Here is a 22,436-nt window from a genome sequence, read left to right on the forward strand (position 1 = left end):
CGTTTGTGTCTGAGCATGTGCAATGTGAGGGACTACTATCCATAGACATGTATATATGTCTATGCTACTATCCCCCAAAGGACTACCATCGTGTAGCGACAATGTCTCGATCACGCTTGCATGTTGTTTCCATGGCAACAGTCTTCAGTTTGCAGCGCTGCCCCACAGTGCATAGAGGGACAGCGGAGAGCAGCATTTCAGAGCAAGCACACATACAGATACACACCGAATCAAATTACTCCAAAACAGCACTATAAAGCTTGCGAGTCTAGTTTATTCACACACACTCACAATTGAATCGCTACTTTGCATATTAAATCAAATAAGATATATTTTGCCACAAAGCACAGCTTTCTGCACCACAGCGCCATCTGGATCTGGTGGGGCAGTGCCCCTCATGTAGAAACACCACTGATAGGAGCCATAATATTAATCCTCAAAAAATGTGAAACCCATATATTTCCACTTGTTGCCTTTCGTCCAATTTCCATCAGATCGACTTCACAGCATGAATCAGTGGGTCACTTGTTGTTGACTGCTATACAGAGGCTGCAAAAACCAATCTAATACTACAATTATTCAAAGTTTCTTACACTTCTAATGATGAAGCTAAGTGTCTGAAGATAGAACCACGCCAGATAATGGATCAAACCACCAACAGAAAGAAATCATTGAAGGATACAAACAGCTAGAAATGTTAAGACGTATCACTAAAACTGAACAGTTGGATCTCTTCTTGAGTTGATCGCCACCTGCTGGTGAAAAATGGCAACAACCTCTGGGCAAACACGGGCCTAAAAAGAACTACAAATTATTAATTTGCAGCATCATTTTACAATCCTTACAATAAAGTGTCACATGTTTCAACCCACAAATAAGTAATGCATGTGAGGATTTGGTGCAAGCCCATATTTGGTGATTTAGTCATCTCTAGAGATGGATTTGGACTGCAGACAAAAAAACTGATGGGGAACTACTGGTGTAACTTCTGAGATAGTGAGGTTCTTTTTTTCAGGCATGGCCAACTGATATATTAAGACAGAAAGCTACACAGAGAGGGCATGGCTCAGAACCGAAACTAAAGTAATTTTTCTGCACAAATGCAATCATCAGAACCCTGCCTGTGGGATGCAGGGTTTCCCATGTTGTTAATCCAAGAGCTGTGAAGCAGAACACAAATTGTTAAAATTCAAGCAATGCATAATACTCCACCTCAAGTGACTCACAAATAAAAATTATGAGTAAATGACTGTGCGCTTCAAGTAACCCTGAGAAATTAAGACGGGACAGCTCACCTGACTAAAAAGTATTAATTTAAGTAGTTTACAGCGAAAGATCATGTTCAAATTACCAACTCAAAGTGCCGTAGTAGTGTTTTAAAAAAATAAACCAAATAAGCAGAACACCAGACTAAGCCAATAGTTTCTTTTTTTATTAGCTGTACAGCAATACATTCTCCACACCACCTTTCTCTCGGGCCCTCAGCCCCACCCAATCCTAATAAAGTCTTTATATTGTTGGTTTTCTGACCAATGTAAAATTCACACAGTACAGCTAAGTACAAAATGCATCAACCTATAATTAAGAGCTTAACAAAACAAAGGGAAAAAAAAAAACGAAAAGAAAAAGAAAAGCAGTTTAAATGCAATTACATGTAGGAAGAAACCTTATTTTGAAGTCAGCAGAAATGTTCGCATAAAGGACAGTATCCAATCTTGGTTTTTTGTGTTACCAAAAGAACGGCAAAACTTTATACAGTCAGTCATTCTTCCCCTAAAAGCACGCCTCATATTCAATCATTCAATTCAATCAATGGTTGTCCGCAATGTCTCCTTCTCCAAGCAACTTCACCCCTAACAAACGTAGTCCTGACAAGGAACAGATCACGATCTAGTGGTGGGCTAGAAAACATCTGCTAACAACCTTCCATTCAATCTCTTAGAAAAGGGGGAAAAAAAACAGCATCTTCTTCACAAATATGAACAGAATTTAATTTACATTTAAGACCTGGAGCTGGTTCTACAAGACCGTCCGTACATTTAAAACACAGAGTGTTTTTTTTAGATGCATGTGCCTAACCGTGTCCCTTTTTGTCCTTGAGTTAAAAAAAAAAAACGCAAAGACAAACCAACACCACGGCTCACTTCTTGGGTGAAACGCAGATGACGCTGTTTCTCCACACATACATTAGAGGTGGACAATGAATGGTAGGCAAGATTGGGTCGCACAAGGCCTGATCCTTTCTGAGAATGCAGAGTTAAGTACACGTGACAGTTGTTTTTTTTTAAGCTACAAAGGACAGAAAGAAAAGGACAGGTGAAAGAGCCACGCTTGCCTACATGATTCTTCTAAAGCATTCTGTTTTTCTTTTTTTCTTCTTTTTTTTTTAATTAGTTATTATAGAAACCATGGAAGAGTTTCAACTCGGTACGTTCTCCAATAGTCTACTGTTAAAACACCAATGTCCCTTCCGTTACCTGCATTCAAGGTCACCGATTCACTAGAAAAAAAAGATTAAAACGTTCATAATAAAACAGAAAATAAAAATTATTTACAAGCAAAACTAGCCAAGATTACCGCTTCTCTTTTTGTACAACGCATCAAACTGCAGGTCTTTAAAAACTTAAATGGATGGATGAATGGATGTCACTGTCCCTGGCCTGGCTATCTGATGGTTGCCTAGCCACCTCAGCAAAGCCCGTATTCAACTTACATGAGTGGTGGAAAAAAAAAAGAAAAAAGGTGTATGCAGTGGATAAAAGTTGTTACATTGTCAAATGTTAAAAGGATGATCAATGACAGGGTAGGGTTACAGGCCCATGATTTACAGCAGTCACAGGAAAGGTTACGCAACATCATGTCTGGTCTTATCCTGGCCATAACAAACTCACTGATGCCAAGGCAATGTCACAGCAAGGGTTTCTGTTAGTCGGAGAAAAATAAAATAAAAATTCTAAACTCATGAGACACACTAGTCTGGATGGGTGTGCGGTCTCCTGCTCCTCCTCAACGCACATACGCACGCAAGCAAACACGCACATACACACAAACATGTACCTACTCTGCACACATACACACCCCATGCACAAAATGGCACACAGAAGAAAAGCTCATAGATCCAACAGAAACTGAATTGGGTTGGAAGGGCTGTTTCATGCAGAGGTGCCGCCACACGTACAGGTCCAGGACAGCTGCTGGAAACTCGACAGTAAAAAAAAAAAAGTGCAGAGCTTAGACTGAAGTAAAACAGAAGAGAAAAGAAACAAAACAGTGATGGTTAAAGTGTTAAGAAGTGGTGCATGAAGTCCGACAGCCGTGCAGGGTGGGGCTGAGGAATTCTGGGGAGGCGGGGTGAGGCAAGGCGACAAAAGCAGGAGCAGAGGCGTGTGTGTTTGTTTTTTTGTTTGTTTGTCTGTCTGTTTGTTTCTCTTTGTGTTAGAGCGAGTGTGAGTGTGTGCATGTGTGTGTAAGTGAGAGTCGCGCCACGTTGCGCAATCACGCGTGTCCTTGCCGCCACACATCACCGGTCCATCATGCTCAGGATCATCTCAGGGGTCAGGTCGCCATTGGGCGCCGCCTCAGACACCGGCAGCTGCACTGTTTCCACAGCGACCTCCTCGGCTTGCACTTCGGCTGCGGGGGCAGCTGCTGCCGCCTCTCCTTCAGGCTCCTTCTTCACGATGATGTTCTCTATGGCCCCCGTGCTCTCGTCCTCCACCTGAATGATGGCTGCCGCTGCAAGACAAACCACAGTTCTTAATCGAAAGGCCATTGGGGGAAAATCCTCATTCAGGACAATACATCTTGCCCACAACAGTTACACACAAGCAGTTTCCAAAAGTGAGTATGCCCTTGTGAAGTGGTTGGCTACCTGCGGGTGCTTTGGTGGGGGTGATCTTGGGGGCGTTCTTGGGGGGCCTGCCGCGTTTCCTCTTAACAGGCGGGGAGGCGGGCGCCGGGATGGGCACACTAGGCGGGGCCTGCTCCACCTCCATCTCCATTTCATCCAGAGCCTCCTCATCTTCTTCATCCTCCTCATCGATATCATCTTCATCCAGGTCGGGCTCACCGTGATCTTCTGAAGGAGACACAAGGGCACAGGTGGACTTAGCACAGACTACAGAGCATGTAACGATACATGTTTATATATATATATATATATCAGACACACACACACACACACACACACACACACGGCTAGATGGCCAAAATGTTGAACCGAATTAAACCGGGGAAAAAAAAAAAAAAAAAACTGCTGGCAAGGAGAAACCTCCACGTAAATCCTAGAATTAAGGGGAGGGAGGGAGTTTACCGCTGTCGTCATCATCGTCTTTCCTGCTGCGCATCTTCCTTTTCCTGCCACGCCCTCTCCTAGGCGGAGCCCCGTTCTCTCCATCAGTGGTGTCCTGGCCGTTGCAGTTCTCTGCGTGTCTGGCCATGGTGTTCTGGAACCAGAAAAGGAACTCAGTTACAGTAGCGTTACAGGATGACAAGAGTTGACACACCTTCACATTAAACCAGAGGCCAATAGATGAGTAACACATGCTTTTACACTGTGTAAAGGTGGCCATTAAAACAGACTTCTCTTGAGCATGTTGCTTATAGGGGCCACTAAAACACTGGACCCTTCTCACACCCGTTTCACATTGGTCAGAAGAAGAGCCCGATTCTTACCCTGCGGGTGAATGTCTTGCCACACTTGGTGCACACAAAGGAGGTGGGCACGAAGTTAGGGTCATGGTAGCGGCGGAAGTGCATGTCCAGCAGCTGTTTCTGTCTAAAGGTCTTCTCACAGTGGCTACAGGCGTACGGCTTCTCGCCGGTGTGGGTGCGCTTGTGCATTACCATGTGGCGCTCCTATTACCAACATACAGCAAGGCCAGTTACAACTCAGTTTGCATATTTATCACGTCCTCCAACATTCCTTATTGAGAAACAGAAATACGGTCCAGAGAGGCTAAAATGAATGTGTGTGCAGGAGACTGAAGATGAAGATGAAGAGGAGAGAGGAGCACAACAAACCTGCCGGCAAGCGTAGTCGCACTGGTCGCACTTGAAGCGCTTCTCGTTCTTGTGGGACTTTTGGTGTTGGATGAGGGCGTAGCGCTCATGGAACACAGCCTCACAGTAGCGGCACTTCCTGCCCTGCTCGATGTAGGAGTGCTGCTTACGCAGGTGCACACCTGATGGGGAACGGAGGTGGGTTAATTGAGGGTCAGGGCACGAGTTCTGACAGTAAGACAGCTGTGCTCAATGAAACTGTCGAAAATGCTAACAAGAACCAGAGGGAAACCTAAGGTTACACATTACCTGTAACCAAAAGGAATGAGCTAACCAAACGGCAGACAGACTGCTGAGTGTAGGCAAAGAGTGCATTAAGCTATGAGGAGGTCTAGAAACATGAGGTAGTGCACCATTATTTAATCACATGGTAAAACCATAAGGATAGTGAAATCTTACCCAAGTCACTCTTGCGGGCAATGACTGTGTCGCAGTGTGGGCAATGGAACTTTGCCACATTCTCAGTGTGTTTCTGCAAGATGTGCATTTTCATGGTGCCACTTTGGGTGAAGCGGGCGTGGCAGATGTAGCACTCGTAGGGCTTCTCCCCTGCACAGGTTAAGAAAAGGAGTCAGAAACCACTCAGTTACAGACAAGAATCAGGTCGTAGACAGAGAGAAAGCGTCAGAGACAGCGAGATGGTGAAGAGTGATGTGCTGCTGACTGTCTTACCCGAGTGTGTCCTCATGTGTCTCTTCAGCTTGTACGTGTCTCTGCTGGCGTAGCTGCACAGGCTGCACTGGAAGGGACGCTCTCCGGTGTGGGAGCGAATGTGCCGCTTCAGTTTGCTCACCTGGAGACAACCACACACAAATGTCAGAGATAATTGCCAGACAATGAGAGACGGATAGAGGAAGAAATGTATTTATTTATTTATTCAAACAGACAAACAACACAACTCACCTCCACACTGGCATAGTCACACATGGAGCACTTGAAGGGCTTCTCGTGGGTGTGCTTGTAGCGTCGATGCCTCACCAGCTCTCCGCTGGTCACGAATGCCATGTCACAGTCAGTGCACTTGTGCGGTCTGGTGCCTGTCGAAGAATACAAACGAGATAAGAATCCCGTTCTCACGAAAATATTTCCCAAATTCAATCAAGTGATGAAACGGGCTCCTAACCCGTTGCCTGTCAATGAAAGCTGTGCACATACCCGTGTGGGTGTTCAGGTGGTTTCTCAGAAGAGTGACCGTTCTGAAGGCACGGCCGCACAGGTGACACTTGTGGGGCCTTTCGTCCGTATGGCTCTTCATGTGGCGGTCCAGGTTGGAGCGGCGGGGGCAGGTGTAGCTGCACAGTTCGCACTGGAATGTCTTCTTCACACCTGCACGTCGGAAAACAAGGAGGGAGTCCGGTTTGAATTAGACAGTAGCCTTCTCATGAATGGACCATCACAATATATGACTGAGGGTAGGGGATCATATTTCAGTTAGTCAGAGACTTTCACAATTTATGGTACACGAACTGAACAATGGTTCTATTTTAGGAGTCATCTGCAAGCAACTTACCCTTCTTTTTGATTTTGGTGGGTTTGGGCGGCTTCATGTTGCCCACCACCTTTTCAGCGTTGACCTCTGAAAGCAGGCCCTCCTGCTGCTCTTCTTCAAAATCGTACACAGAGACATCCATGTCCTTCTCGCCCTCTGTGTTGTAGCGCAGCTTGCTCTTCTTTGTCTTCTTGGTCTTCTTGAGAGGGGGCTGGTAGTCAGGGTCTTTGGACCAGGTGGGATCCTCATTCTGGGGTTCGGTGATCTCCTCCTCGCCCTCCTCCTGGGCTTGGGGTTCCTCCTGTGGTTGGAGCTCATCCTGCTCCACGGTCTCCACCTCTCCGTTTGCTCCGACTTTCACCACCTGGAGAAATAGCATAAAAAGACTTTGCTTAACCTCTAAACTGGAAAGAAGACCAACAATTGAGCTTAAATTAAGATTAAAAAAAGGTCAGATTCCCAGAACACAGGCATAGTACTGTATCTGTTCTTGACAGCAACTCATTAGAAGAGGTGAAGAGGTGTAGCAACATTCACAAACCTGGAATCCCTCGGGCAGTGGTAAAGTGTGGCAGATGACAGGCTCTCCATCTTTAGGCATGGCGGTGGCATCCACCAGGGTGCCCTGCAGCTCCTGTACTGTAGCAGCAGTGACTGGCACGGCCGAGACGGGCACCTGCACCAGCTGCAGTTCGCCCAGTCCCAGCTGCTGTTCCTCCATGTTGACCACCTGCAGCGTGATGATCTGCGTGTCGTCCACTGTGGTCACCGTGGCCTCATGAGGCGCTCCGGCCACCCCAGAAGGGTCCATTACTTCGGTCTTCATCTGGAGCAGTGCCGGATCAAGGCCGTCCATGACCATCATCTCCACGCTACTGTTGACATTCACCACACCCTCCACCAGCTGATGCGTCTCTGCATCAACCTCCTCTGACTGCTCTACAGCCTCCAGGCCAGCCGCCTGCAGCAAATCTGCACCGACGTCTTCGTCCTCGCGTCGCCGCACATAGGTCTTGCACTCTTTGGCCTTAAAGGCGTCACCGGCCTCCTCCACCACCTCGGTCGGTCCCCCTTCCATGGGTAATACCTGTGAGTACAGGTGACAGGTGAGTTTGTTTTCCCCTGCTTTTCTGAAATACAAGTACCCGATTCTTAAAGGGAGTTGGTGTATTTACAACCAACCTATGCAATAAACAGCCTCCATTAATGACACACTCCCTGCCATCCCATTACTACCCTAAATGTACACTACAAACTGCAGGTTGTTTTGATCATTCCTGAACTCATCACATCAGATACATCTGATAAAAATGGGATCCAGTGTCACACTAGACTATTTGCTGGATTTTCAGGAACGTGATGTGGTTCTTCATCTTTGCTTTTCCTCACAAACATTTTACCTTCACCAAAAATGTGTACTTCATCTTTGCTGTCTACACCTGCTTCACTCTTCAAGTCTGGTTCCGCTGCATGAGCTACCTGCCTCACCTCTCCTTTTTTTCTATCTACAGCTCAACCTGAAAGAAATACAGAAGTGTTAGGCCTTCAGTTCTGACAGTCATCAGCAATCAGATTCTCAGCACCCAAGCCGTTAACGCAATGGTCAGTTAGGTAAAAGCGAAACCAATGCAGACTTCATGGCACTTCACTTTACGTCTCCACTTGTATCAATGAACTAAGAGTTTCCGAATTGCTAAGCGTTAAGGCAAATAATGCCGAACGATCATAACCCCTCTAAAAATGTCGACATAATTATGTTCTAATCATGTTAAAATAAATTCAAAAGTCTATATCCTGACTGCATTTTGAGTGACATGTGGATTCTTGTTGCTGGTTAATCGTGTTTTTGTACCACTACCAGCCGGGTTGTAGAGGGAGCTCTCCGCCGTTTTTATCCTTTCCCTCGTTTGTTGCTTAAGGTAGTCTTTCAATAAGAGCGGTCACTGGCATGGTGAACTGCGCAGAGCTCATCGTTTGCGGAATTTTATCTGGTCAAACGGGAACAGATCGCTAGCTTCGGGCAGGGCAAGTGAGTGAGCGGGATGCGTGTTGAGCAAGTTAACGAAAATGGCCATCGAGGTCATTTAGCTATGCATCTTCCTCGTTTGATTTCGGTCTGCGCAACAAGCTAGCGCCAACTGAAAAAGATGCTAACGGGTTAGCAGAATTTTTTGAATAACGTGAAATTCTGCTTGGCCTGTGACTTGATAATTACATTTCAACTGCTATGTATGTTACAAAATGTTACACTGATAAACTGAATTCACGGCGTGTGATATAAACTTAACAGTTTAGCTGGGTCAATGTCAGTTAACTTACTTGTAAGCTAACGTTAGCACTGGACCCAGGAAAGACTCAGCATTTGAATTGAATTTGCTCAGTTAGGAGGGGCGCGAACAAATTACCGAGGTAGCTAAGTAGCTAAGCTAACCTGGCCGTTGGCCTGGTGTAATAACCGATTATGAATGCAGTTTCTTGTGAAATGCTGTACGGTTTTTTTTCTGTTTGTAAAAATAGTTCCAGTTGTTGTAAACTCCTTTAAATCTTGCTTGGGTGGAAAAGTTGTGAGCCGCCTAGCTAAGTAGCCGAGTTAGCTAACTAGCTTTACGTTGGACTGCTAACGTTAGATGTAGAAACGGCGGGTTTCTATCAGTGGGGAAAGACAGGAAACAAAGAGAAGAAAAAGAAAATGGACGCCTGGCCTAAACATTCAAGCAAACATCGAAGTGGATAAATATCGAATCTCGCCGAAATGCCAACTGATATGGGTTAAATAACACTTAATACTTGGACATTACCCCGAACTTCTGGGTTATAAATGTTTTTTGCTAAATTTTCGATAACGATAGAGGGAGACAAACACCCCCCGCCAGCCGCCTGGACTGGGAGCCCCATCGTGACACCTAGAGGCCGATTAAAGCTCCTGCAAAACTCCCCCCTTTTCTAGAAAGTAGAGCTGCTTTACCTGCGTTCCCTTGTTTATTCTCTCGTTGAATTCGACAGAAAGCCCAGGGTTTGTTCTTTCTTCTGTCCGCGATGGTGTAAAAATGCGTCCTTCTCCTCCGGTGGTTTTAATCCTCTCCCGCTTTTGCAGAGTAGGCTCCGCACAAAATGGCGGCCTGAAGCGGTGGATGCGCCTGCGCGGCACGCAGGGGGGCGGTGGCGAAGGGGAGGGCTGTAAACACAGCATTGTGGGGATTGGCCGTTTGGGGCGCTACTTTTGAATTGCACGTTTATGGCCCAACGCTGGGAGTAGGAACAGCCATGGGGTAGATCTGTTTTGGGCCAGTGGCCGTGTTTTACTATGCAATAGCTTTCGTGTCTGCCCATCACATAGGCTGAAGTATGATTGCATCCTCAGAAAATGTATGCGGGCATAGCAGATGTAGAGGGATTATGCTGAATTTATCCAATATGATACCACGAATGACAACACGAATGTCGTTTATATTAATTTTGATATCACCTGGTTGTATACCTTTCTTTATTTCACTCTTTATTCAGCAGACACACCATTTACAATATATTTTTAATAAAGCTTACATACTTAAAGTCTTGGTACTTATTGTGTTTAAGAACTCAATTAGACACAAATACTTTTAAAATGTTTTAATGTTTTCTTTACACTTGATGTCAGGCAAGATTCTTGTCAGACAATATACATTTTATAGAAAAAAAAAATCACTTTAATGCTGTACTGTTTGTGAGTCTTAAGGAAAATATACTGAAATCTTTGATGCAGTTTGTCATCTTGCACTGCAACCATTAACTCTTAAATAAAGCCTAAGCATTCCCCCCTCCCCTTACTTTGAGGCACTTGTTCACTGATGAGGCTCTAAAGCACCCATTTGAAAGTCTGACAGAATGGAAAAAAATAAAAAGTAGCAGAACAAAAAAGCAAATAAAACAAGTTCCAGGCTCTCTCATTGAGCCCGTCTCCCTCCTGTCACCTTGGCAGAGAACACCCTGAACCAGAGGTTCTCAGTGTGCATGCAGGGGCCGACCCAGAGATCATATGGTCATAAGAGGTTGTCTGTTACTGTTCGGTAAAAGGCCAAGTCCACCACAGTTTACACATTTCTACAACAAAATAATATTTCTGATTTGAAAAAAAGAAAAAAAAACATAAGTTTCACCTCCTTTACAGCAGAAATAATCTTCAGTAAAACGCCAGTGGCTTGAGTCTCAACAAGTGCGTTGTGAGTTACTGTGGCTTCGGCACCCTTGAAAGTTCTGCATATAGTCTGAGTATTTAAACATTTCAACTAAAATTACAACACATTTAGAAAACACATATTCTTCCAATTGAATATATTCATATATATTTATATAGATTCATTTTCTAAAGCATACATATTTGACAATATAGAATGATGGCACTGTGATGCTTTAGTGGTCCCTCCCTCCCCCTCCAGGTCATAATGGTCCTTCGTGAGGTGTGTTTGGGAGGGGGGGGGGGGGGGGGGTCTGGGGGTGGCTTCCATTCCTCCAGTGCCCCACCCTGAGGAGTGATACCAATCACTCCACCCCTCCCCCATTGCCAACTAACATTCTTCCACAAACATTCACACGAAGCACTCTCCACGCAGTCGTAATTGTCCTCACCTCAAAAGTCAACCATTCAAAAGTGCATTCCTCCCCAAATAAGAGAGAGAGTGAACATTAACATCCCCCCCCACCCCCCCCCCCCCCCCCCCCCCCTTTATGCTTCACCCTCAATCTGCGAGCGGGCGTCCAGAGTCTAGTCTCTTGCACCTGATGGTCCAGCCATTGTCTGGACGCTGTCCTAAATCACATGTCCATGTTCTGAAAAAAAGGCAACACCTTTGGGCCAAATACTAAGGCAGCAAAACACTCCATCCTCTTCTGCTTTCTGCGACATTTCACTCTCCTTCTACGCACTTTGCAGTTATCATACCTTCCCTCACATAACAAATGTTATTACTGGATAATATACAGATTTATAATTGTGATTACTCTTCAGCTTGTGAGTGGATGTATAAATATGTCCGTGTCGGTGCTCTCGACACTGCCTTGCACACTACACCATGTCAGAAAATAGGAGACAGTTACAGCGTGAAGTCCATGCTGTGGGTGAGCCTGTTGTTACCCACGCATTTACAGTGTAGTGATGTGTGTGATCACCTGTCCCTTTGAATTGGCAACATTGGACAGACACAACTGGGTTGACATGGTTCTGTGTGTTTATGTTTGTGTTTGTGGAGATTAAGGGCGTGGCAGATTGCTGTTGGATCAGAAAGCGGTGCTGGCCATGCTGCCTGGGGCGAAAAGCCGGGCCACTCCATCCTGCGACGACTCCACGTGCCGGTGGGCCATTTTTCCCTCCTCACCTGCAGATGGCACAAGGGTCAAAAGTGATCATCTGTGCTTCTTTAAGGGTTCAAACTGCGAGCACATCGTTCCCCCACTGCTTACTCTAAAGCTTTCCTTTACCTCTTTTCCTATGCTTCAGATCCGTTCTAGCTTCACGTAACCCATTTGTATCATTTATCCATTTTCACATACACATTTCCCCCTTCTGTCCAACCCTCCCCAGTTCCCCTTTGTTTAAAAGAGACTGTATGCTCTCCTCATCACTCACTCACTCACCCAGCACTAGCAGGGCTTGCTTGGCGGCGTCCCTCACGTCTTCCTTGTCGGTGCGACACAGGTAGACCAGCTGGTCGATGCTCTCTTTGGCCTGTGGGATAGACCACAGAGAGAGGATATTTGTTCACATGCCTGTACTTGGCAGAGCTACTGGTACACTTAATTGGTTCAGTCTATTTTCCTACAAAGGAAATATACTGTATGTTGACCTAGATATCTTTTCTAACCAGCTTAGCATGTGGAGAGTTGCCTCTTGCTGATATAAGTCCCAAATTTAACAAAACCTGTACAGTTTTGGAGCCACATAAGATCTGGTCTATTAATGCATTGTATATGCATTTGATATATCCCAACGAATATAACATTGTAAAATGTGTGGCTTTACATTACATCACAATAAAATATATTACATTGTTTTCCAGAGCTCATTGGGTGTAAGTGTAAATGTAATAGCCTTGCTAGGTTGTTGTATGTGGCGATATAGGCTAAGTTGCTACGCAACAGACCTTCAAGCATGCGAGGGCTTTGCATCCACAAACTCGTGTCTCCAAACTCTCATCTTCCAGAAGTTCCAGACAGCTTACCAATGCCTAGTTGAGGAAATAGAGAGCTTGTCAGTGTCAGTATATGTCATGTAAAAGGACTAAACAAAAGCTTAACATTAAGCTGACACAGCATTTCTATCAGTCCATGGCTTGTGGATCCAAAGCTCACAGATGGGGCAGCGTTGTTGTCTTATTTTCCCCTTGACCGGAGATGTTAGTATTGTTTTGTAACAATAGAAGGAATGCCTGAGATGGCTACCTTTGTGTACGATTATGAAACAAAATGGCACACTGGCCAAAATATGATATCATTTTCCATTCACTTCCCCACTGTAAACTTGATAAAAAAAAAAAAAACTCTCAGTTTGAAGGTAGTTTTACTGTCACTCACTTGTTTTAGTCTTTCATAAAAGGTCGTTATCAAGAGGATGAAAAAGCTTCTGAAAGATGGCCTAATGTCCAGCCAGATTGTGTTTACACAACTAAATCAATAGGTTACTTTGTGGCTTGCAAGCTTAGAGCTTAGACCTGGTTTAAAGTCAACCCACTGGTAGCACGAAGAGCTGCCAGAACATAATCTATAATAATTAGACACAATTCAATATGGGAACGAAAGAGACGCTGAAAGCTCTGAGTCAAATAGATAACCCAGTTAAGTGGAGATGAAAGGAAACCAAGTATTAACAGATACAACCCTTTATGGTGAATTGTTAAACATTAACAAGAATCATTCTGAATGAAAACAAAAAATGTTCACATGCTTATATAGCATACACAGTCTAGTGCTAAGGATTTTAAACCATTTGAAATACAAACCTAGCACTCCATTGTTACTTATACACCAGAATCAATTGCTCATGGACATATGTCACCTGTGCATGGCTGTTTGGGGCTGCAGATCTCCACTTCTCAAAACTATTGAGTTGAGTCCAGCAGTGGTAAAATGTGGTAAAAATATGAAATATGAAACAATTTCACTTCCTTCAAAGTTATACATGGGCTGTAAGGGGGTGTATTCTCCACTTCGCACATTCCTGTTTCAATTCTGTGTTCTTATTTTGTTCATTTTACACTGTCCCATACAATCAGTTTGGTAGTATGACCTTTAAATCATAAGATGAATATATGTAAGTGTCATGTGGCGTAGCGTAGGGAGTGTTGGTGTGTACAGGGGGGGCACCGGTGCGTTTACCCTCTCTCTGTGGCGAGGCTGGTCCGCCAGGCTGCGGAGCAGGGAGCTGGCGGCACTGCACACCTTCCCGCGGGGGTCTCTCAGCAGCAGGCTGACGGCCCGCAGGCCCTCCCTCTTCAGGCTGCTCTCTGGGGGCCTCTTCAGCGCCTTCACCAACGTGTCCTGGTCCCCACACTGCAGGCACTGCACCAGCCACACTGTATGTGTATAAACACATACACAGAGTTACAGACAGATATATAGACAGACACACGCACAGCATTACAACCCCCACAACACACAAGCAGTTATAGACAGAGATACCGATAGACACGGTAGACACACAACCACACATACACGTAAACACAATACAGAAACGCATACAAAGACAGAAGAATGAGTGAAACTAGTCTGGCTTAGGGGAAATGACTGGTTCATTGCATTTAAAAAAAATGTTGAGAAGAATGAGGCTGAACAACTGAGAATAAAAGCTGAATGGCTAACTGGTGCTGACTGGTGAGACTAAGAGCTTCTGATGAGGTGTTAATGCTACCTTCGGCGTGATGAGGAAAATTCCCATCAAAGCCCATTAGTGTGTGAATACAACACATTCACACGCCCACACACATCCACAGAGATGGGTGAGAGCAGAGGGCCCGCCTCCACAGGCACTAATCCACTCAAAGCAACAACAATTCAACAGGTCAGGAGACCATGACTCAGTACAGTGCGCACAGTTTAATCATTTTATTTTGCATCTCTTTAGTTTATTGTGTCTGTATTGCAGTCTCTCTCTCTCTGTCAATCATCTGGGAGGCTGTGTCTAGGAGCTGCCAGTAGACTGGTAGACTTTTCATTTGTCTGTCTTTTTTATATATGTTGGCATTCACTCTCACTCCCACACACACACACACACACACTCACCCTCCTCGGCCAGCTCGGTGACGTGTGTGTCCAGATCGATGACTCCCTCAGCCTCCAAGTAGCTCCAGAATTGAAAGAGCGTGATCATCTCTCTGGCCGCCCCTCCCCCGCGTCTGGGCAGCCTCCTCTCCAGCATTCTCTCCACCAGTCGCAGGAACACTGGGCCACAACACACCACGCAAAACACATATTTATGCCAGTCGGCACACAACAGAGCACCACACTCTGCCAAAGCACAGGGCTCCATCTGACCAACATGATCACAGCAAGGCCATTGTGACAGACTTTTCAGACAGACAACAGGAGTTGCTGAAATGTGGACTATTTAGTTTGAATATAGGAGTAATGTGGTTAGGGGAATACCGGTGTAGTTCCATAATATGTGTATCTGAGTGATGATGATAAACACCTGTGTTCAGCAGATGGAAAACTACCCAAGAGAACAAGGGGAACACACACACACATGCACAAAAATGTCTAAATGCGAATGTCCTCAGACATGCAACATGCATATACACACTAACTCTCCCACATCCATAATAACACACACATCTGCATACACTCGCATAAGTCCCTCTCTCCCACACCTGAATCAGCAAGGCTAGCTGCTCGTTCTGGTAGTCTGCTGGAGTAGGTGGTACTGAGCGCGTGCAGAATGGTCTCTGTGGATGTGCTGTACACGGTACTCCTCTCGCTGCTGTCGTCCATGCACTGCTTCCACAGCACAACTGCCCCCTGGCACTGATCTAACTGGGGAACCACTGCTCCATCACAAACATGGAAAGAGAAAGACGGACGATAAAGAAGAAATGTAGTTCTCTCATACAATTCACTAACTTCTACAAATGAAAGAAGTATAATTTATTTTATTAAATGAATCTCGGTTCCTTTCCGTTATTCTGGCTCATGTAAAGCACCCACAAGGCTGAATGCACAGAGGTGCTTCTGTACATACTTGTTGTGTGTGTTAACTCACAACCTGTGAAGGCAGCATAGACTGAAAAGTGGCCTAAACCTGTGAGTGGCATGACAAAGTATGAACTCGCCAGCGACTGTCACACTGCGCTCACCCTCTTCAGGCTGGTTCATGCCCTCTGACGTGTCCTTGGCGACTCGTCTGATGAGCTCGAGCACCCGGGCCTCCCTGAGCAGGCGGTCCAGAGCGTACATCTCCCCACAGCGCAGCGGCCCAAAGGTACCCAGGCGCTGGACAGCACAAGCAGGCAGCAGCAGCAGCGAGAGAGAGAGAGAGGCAGAGAGACAGACAGAGATAGTGCACACATTAGAATATTAATGCAACAAGGCAGAACTGGATAACAGAAGCCTGTGATTACCGTTAAACCTCTCTTTCAGCCCTGGGCTGGATTATGAATGGTTATATTACACTATTCTGAATCCTAATAATACTTGTAAAAGAGCCACAACAAAGGCAACTCTGGAAATAATCATGTATAAGTAGTGTAGACAGGCACGGGCCTACTCACCAGTAGCTGAGAGCTGCAGTTCTTCAGATGCACCAGCAGAGTGTGATCTAGTGAAAGGCAGGCTGTGCTGAGGGGGGCGGAGGGAGTGTCCCAGCAGCGCGCTTCACAGCCCTCGTCTTCACCCGCACTTTCATCGGCTGGCCGCTCAGGGGCGCCATGGCGCTCACTAAACACACAGGCAAAATATACACACAGTGGCGTCAGTGTATGCCAATGCCAAACAAGGACACACAACATATGCAAAGACTCACCCATTCATACACAACAGTGTAAACAGACTTGTGCATACAAGGACAAAAAAAATGCACAAATCAGCAGTTGAACATATGGAAGAGATCATTGATGATGAACACCTATGGTTTGGAGATCTGACCTCTAGACTTGATATTCTCTCAAGTCATTAAACTTCAGTCAACCATTCAGACTCCCCTCAGCAATCATTCTAAACAGTTTCCTATTTCAGCCCCTAGATGGCACTAGAGTACACATATCCACATGCGTAGATGGTAAGTCAAGAAGTTCTCTATTGCCCCCTCCCTACCTTCACACACACACACACACACACACACACACACACACACACACACACACACACACCCCTGTTTGCCCAGTCATGGTGAAAGGGCGGGGCAGTCGTTTTGGGAAGTCTGACCTGTCTGGCCCGCTCTGTCTCCCTCCCTCCTCTTCATCATCCTCTTCTTCCTCCAGGTCCGACGTGTTGAGGAAGTCAAAGCTCTCCAGTGCTGTCTCCACAGTCAGGCTGACGCTGGACGAGCGACTGTGGCTGCGACCCTACACAAACACACACACACACACACACACACACACACACACACACACACACACACACACACACACACACACACACACACACACACACAGACAGACAGACAGACAGACAGACAGACAGAGAGAGAGAGTGTCATCACACATAGCCATATTTTTAGATCTGGTGACTTCTTTTCTGAACAGAGGTTGAATCCTTTTACCTCTCAAAAACTAAGTTCAGGCTTTAATTCACATAAAGAGTCTGTGTTTGTGTGTGTGTACAAAACTGTGAACATTCCATCACTCTTATTAATTCCTTAAATAATTAAATGACTAATAACATGGGGTGATTTTGTGCAGTATAAAAAAATGGCAGCTAGCCATCATTACACTATGGCCTTCCTAGTCAGGGTGGGAAACAGTGGTGGAAGGGGCTGTCTGGTTCTACATGGGTTTTGATGGTTATCGAAGAGACTAACAAGGCAAGTGCATATTGTGTGAGTGTGAGTAAGTGTGTGTGTGTGTGTGTGTGTGTGTGTGTGTGTGTGTGTGTGTGTGTGTGTGTGTGTGTGTGTGTATGTATGTATATAACAGGGCGACACCCAGCCCCCGGACTCCAACCCTACACTGATAGGCTAAAACTTCTAAGCCACGGGGGCCGGAAACACCGCACCCTGAGCGCAACCTCGGGACAGAGAAAACATCTCCCGTCTCCACAACCACACCACCCGTCTCATTTTCATTTCCCTTCATGACTAATACCCACGCTTTCTAAATCCCTGGCCTTGTACACACACACACACACACACACACACACAAAGTAATTAAGTTTGGGGACTTACCGACAGTGCTTGTTCCAGTTGTTTCAGCTCCTGTTCCAGGACCTGTAGCTCAGGAAACTGCCCTCTGTAATCATCCAGAGAGGAGATGACTGCAGCCAGTGCCTCATCCAGCCCAATGTCCAAAGCCTCCTCTGCCTCACTGTCCATGGGCTTGGCCTCTACAACGGGCCCAGGCTCCTCGGCCTCCACCACGGCCACATGGGCTCTCACCACCATGGCCTCTGGCTCCTGATACGGAGCAGAGGACTCCACTGAGTCACCTTGCTGGGCTGACGCCTCAGTCTCTGGTGACGAATCGATCGACTGTGTCTCCTCGGAAATTACCTTGGAGCTGACCTCGGAGTCCACCTCAGACACGGGCTCTGAGGGGAACTCCTGTTTGGGCAGCTGGGCCTCCTCAGAGGCAGTGGTGAGAGAACACACCTCTGAATCCTCCTGTTCACCTGGCACCTCATCGGAGCTAGACAGAGGCTCGTTACTAGAATTCTCCGGTTCCGATGTGGTGCTGCCATCCTGGGATACCGCCACTGTGGTCGCAGGCTCTGTCTTGACTGGCATCTCCATGACAATGTCATTGACTGATACGGCAGATGCAACAGAGGTCACATCAGATGGCTCGACTGATTCACCGGTCGACCTGTCTGTCAAAGCGCCATCCACACTGCTCTCACTGATGTGACTCAGTGAGCGTGAGTATCGGGTGTGGCCATTTGGCACCTCCGTCTTCCCAGCATCCACTGTGGCAGCCGCTGCTGCTGTTGTTGCAGCAACCGCCGCCACGGCACCGACTTTGGCTTTCACAGTCTCTTCCTCTTCCTCTTCCACCTCCTCCTTTTGATTGGCTAAGCGGGTGGGGGTGGAGGTGGCAGACTCCCGAGGAGCGAAGGAGATCTCGATGGCAGGGGCGGCCGCCTGCACCTCCGGCTGCACCACGTTCTTGTTGGTGTGGCGGAGTCCCAGGGAGAGCTGGGGGCTGGAGGAGTCGTCAGAGGACTCCGAAGAGTTGGACCAGGCCGTGCCATTCTCCATGTCCTCCTGTCGTCGCAACATATTCTGAGAAACATACAGGAGAATAGGGACAGGAAAGGAGGTAACACACGGACAGAGATGAGAATGGGCATGACAGGCTGTGTCTGAGTATCAAAAGCACAAGGACTCCCGATGACCTCCCTCCATTTCATGAATGAATATGGTGGAGGAGATGGGTGTTGGGGATGCAACTGAATGGGTGTGAGGTGCCCTGGAGTGAGAGAGGGCCAGCGATGTAGAAAGAGAGACGAAGGGGGCGGAGAGGGGGTGGGGGAGAGCCTTGGCTTCCATCCCTCTGCGCCTGGTGACGCCTTCTCTTTCACGCGGCCCCCATTATGGAACAGGACAAGTCTGGCATCTAGCCCAGAAAGCAAACAGCCTCCCTGCTCCCTTTAATTGAGGTCCCAGTTATCCAGTCACCGCCTCATTGGGCAAGACTGGTTGTCCCATCAAAACAATAACAGCCCATCTGACCACTTAACTGAAGGGAGACTCTGTGAGCTTTCTGTGAGAGATTATCGATATTGTGCTCTACAATACTGGTTGATAACAAGCATGAATGACACACACAAACACATGAAGGACACTTTATAAATGTTCCACAACAAAATCACAGAAACTACAAACATATTAGAACTCTGACTATGACTATGACTACAACAACTACTGACAACTAATTCGGCGCTCAATCTAAAGCCATCGACGATGATTTTAATTTTTTTGTCACTACAGACCCCCCCCCCCCCCGGATAGGGTCTCTCTTTTCGGGTGAGGGACGGTGGGGGTCCTCCCATGGGACTTACATGTGCTTGTCCAAGACGGATGGAGGTGAGGTCGCTGCAAGAGCAGCTCTGCGAGATCTTGTCTGCCACCGTGTCGCGGAACACGTCCAGCAGGGACCAGCGCTGCTTTGGCGCCATCCCCCGAGGAGCCGTCTATGGGACGGGGACGGGGACGGGGGCGAGGATAAGGGGGGCCCAGTGGAGTGGATCGCAGGTGGGCAGGAGAAGAGGGAACCATGAGAAAGCGAACGACAAGAAACGCTATCGGGCTACGCTAACGACACTTTCATCAGGACCGGCCCATGCAGACCAGGCTGTACTTCCTACACTACTAATGACAGCACAGCTGAAACCTCTTGCAGCCCCAACAGAGGCACAACACCCAAAAGGTCAAAGGTGAGCACACACTGGGTCCTGGAGGGCCCCATAGACCTGCAGGTTTTCCTTCATAACAAGCAGCAGCGCACCTGACTGCACTTATTTAAACAACTGATCAGTCTTCAAAGTTTTATGTTCTTCCTGGTATGTTTCAGGTTTGGCTGGTTGAGCACAACAACATGGGAAAACATGTATGCCTTCACTGCGTCTAACTCACCTGGGATGAGGGTGTAAACGAAGTAACTGGGCATGCATTCCAAACAAAACACTAAAACCAAACACACAATTATGGAACAGCACGGAGATGTGATAAACATGGCAGCTATTATTTTTTTCTTTGTCTCCACGTTGCATGAAGAGCATGAAAAAGCCACGGTAAAGAGTGCAAGTTGATGAGGAAATGACATCTCCAGGATAAACAAACTCAAATGGAATGCAGAGTGTAGGAAGCAATAATGTCAGGAGTGAGTCAAACAAGAGGAGATGTTCTCACCAGTTAATCAAAGCTATATTTTGGGACAGGCTTATTTAATCTTCAAAGCTCTGGCACCGTTCATTAGCTTGCTTATAGTGGCACGGGAGGAATTACAGCTGATCCAGTTCCATCATCCAACTCCACTGTACTTTAAAAGAGTTTCCAGTCTCGGTGGAACCAAATAGGATGGGGAGTCATTTGTGTGGGAGGTGTGAGCAGGGTAGGTAGTGAAGCAATTTGACTCACATAGAAGGCCTGCTCGCGCAGAGACGGTGTGTCTGGGGGACTCTGGTTGTAGGTGGAGAAGCGCTTGTTGACTGACGGAGGTTTGTTGACCGTGCTGGCAGAGGAGGCCTGGTCGTCCTTATCGAAGGGGCTAAAAAGAGAAAAAAAAACAGCGGAGGTGACCGTGAGTGGATGTGACAGGCAAGCAAACAGATGGAGGAGACACACTGCGGACCACAGATAATACATAGTGATGAGTTTTACTTCTAGCATTAACATATGCCAGTTCCAGTTCCAGAAAGGGCAAGGCTTCTTTGCCTGCCCCACAGCAGGTATTCAGCTGAAGCCCTGGTGTGCGACATAGTTGCGAATACGAGATGGGAAGACTGAAAGTTGTTAAGAGCTCGACCTGACTGGAACTGGAACTATGATATGATGTAGTGCTCTTTCAGGGAGCTGAGATAAGATAGCCACTTACTTCCAGGTGACCTCCAGGCTCAGTTTGATGGTGCCCAGGTCGTTGATGTCCACGGCCACCGTCTGAGGCAGTGCAGCAAACAGGTCCTTTGTCTCACATGACACGCTCCCCACCACCACATGATTGGCTAGGCTCTTGATTTCTGTCACCTAGGTGATCCCAAATCCAAACATGACAGTGAATGTGACGGGTCAGCGAATCAAGATATCACACTATGGCTTTTGAACAAAGCTTGGGGAGGTAAATTAATAATGTGTTCCCCCCCCCCAAAGTCTTTCCTAACACAACGCTATAGTTTTAAAAGTTTTAAAACAGAATTGATGAAAATCAAGGACATTCTTCTCATTCCCATCTCAGCAGGGTTCCTCTCTTTTTCAAAATACACTCCTAGCTTAAAAAAAAATAAACAAATAAACAAATAACTACATCGTAAACGTCCTCCATTCTGCTGTCCCTCCTTCCTTTCTGTCTAGACCCCTCCCCTCTAGCATGTCTCCTAACCTTTGCGTGGAACTTTCCAGTCCCCTGACACAGACTAGTGTGCAATGGAACTATTGGGTGGGGGGGGGGGGGGGGGTCGGTCGGAGAGTGAACAAGTCAAAGTCCAGCTGTTCTAGTCTCAGTGTGCTGTTATGTCCATTACGCATTACGCCTCAACACACAGATGTGACCCTGTGTGAGTCTGGATTTTTATGTGGTTGTGTGAGTGTGTGTGAAAATGAGAGACTGAGAAAGTATGTTTATAAGCAAATCTGAATGTGAAATTTGCATGTATAATATATATGTATGGGTTTTATGAGACTGAATGGGAAAGTATGTGTGTGTAGCATGGTGTGTGTGTATGAGAGTGAGAGATATATAAAGAGAGAAAAGGACAGAGCATGAGAGAAAGTAGAAAATAAAAAAGAGAAAGCAGAGAATGAGCGAGCCAAGAGAGAAAGAGGACAACCTAATGGCCACACAGAACATGGAGCCTGTGTATGGTCTGTCCTCACCTTTATTGACAGGAACTCTGTGATGAGCGGCAGGAAGACCATCTCCTCGCTGTCCCACACCTGCTTGCCGTTGATCTCGATCCGACCCCGGAGCTTCCAGCGCTGACGGCCATATTTCATAAAGATCTGCAGGGGTCAGAGATCACCGTTACAGCCTAAACAACATAGAGGGACACATCC

General features: G+C 46.6%; 2 protein-coding genes across 9 annotated transcripts in view; both read right to left on the minus strand.

Annotated features, from left to right (window-relative positions):
* Positions 1–1,411: 1,411 nt before the first annotated feature.
* ctcf (CCCTC-binding factor (zinc finger protein)) lies at positions 1,412–9,759 on the minus strand. Of its 3 annotated transcripts, XM_012832386.3 has the most exons (13): positions 9,516–9,651; positions 7,951–8,067; positions 7,092–7,637; positions 6,572–6,914; positions 6,217–6,387; positions 5,965–6,098; positions 5,734–5,854; positions 5,461–5,610; positions 5,023–5,183; positions 4,675–4,857; positions 4,313–4,445; positions 3,872–4,078; positions 1,412–3,735 (listed from the first exon to the last, which is right to left on the minus strand). In XM_012832386.3, exons 2-13 carry the CDS (start codon positions 7,972–7,974, stop codon positions 3,521–3,523), a joined length of 2,388 nt encoding a protein of 795 aa, XP_012687840.1. In that variant the 5' UTR covers positions 7,975–8,067; positions 9,516–9,651; the 3' UTR covers positions 1,412–3,520. The 3 variants fall into 3 exon arrangements, with proteins under 3 accessions (XP_012687840.1, XP_012687841.2, XP_031420245.1); XM_012832387.2 differs by lacking the exon at positions 7,951–8,067 and having other exon boundaries at positions 9,516–9,759; XM_031564385.2 differs by lacking the exons at positions 7,951–8,067; positions 9,516–9,651 and adding an exon at positions 8,870–9,451.
* A 385-nt stretch (positions 9,760–10,144) lies between these two features.
* Positions 10,145–22,436, minus strand: part of ripor1 (RHO family interacting cell polarization regulator 1) — a 64,981-nt gene continuing 52,689 nt past the window's right edge. For 4 of the 6 annotated variants that reach the window (XM_031564381.2, XM_031564380.2, XM_031564379.2 and 1 more), the window contains 15 exons: positions 22,257–22,382; positions 21,262–21,410; positions 20,805–20,934; positions 20,301–20,351; positions 19,727–19,858; positions 17,895–18,947; positions 16,937–17,076; positions 16,285–16,450; positions 15,871–16,006; positions 15,388–15,561; positions 14,801–14,959; positions 13,898–14,094; positions 12,667–12,750; positions 12,161–12,251; positions 10,145–11,901 (listed from right to left, as the gene is read on the minus strand). In XM_031564381.2, coding sequence (XP_031420241.1) covers positions 11,804–11,901; positions 12,161–12,251; positions 12,667–12,750; positions 13,898–14,094; positions 14,801–14,959; positions 15,388–15,561; positions 15,871–16,006; positions 16,285–16,450; positions 16,937–17,076; positions 17,895–18,947; positions 19,727–19,858; positions 20,301–20,351; positions 20,805–20,934; positions 21,262–21,410; positions 22,257–22,382 — 2,886 coding nt within the window. In that variant the 3' untranslated portion in view covers positions 10,145–11,803. The remainder of the gene's footprint in view (positions 11,902–12,160; positions 12,252–12,666; positions 12,751–13,897; positions 14,095–14,800; positions 14,960–15,387; positions 15,562–15,870; positions 16,007–16,284; positions 16,451–16,936; positions 17,077–17,894; positions 18,948–19,726; positions 19,859–20,300; positions 20,352–20,804; positions 20,935–21,261; positions 21,411–22,256; positions 22,383–22,436) is intronic. The other 2 variants (XM_031564382.2, XM_031564383.2) reach the window with 2 other exon arrangements.

The sequence above is a fragment of the Clupea harengus genome, chromosome 3, assembly GCF_900700415.2.
Source record: "Clupea harengus chromosome 3, Ch_v2.0.2, whole genome shotgun sequence".
NCBI lineage: Eukaryota > Metazoa > Chordata > Actinopteri > Clupeiformes > Clupeidae > Clupea > Clupea harengus.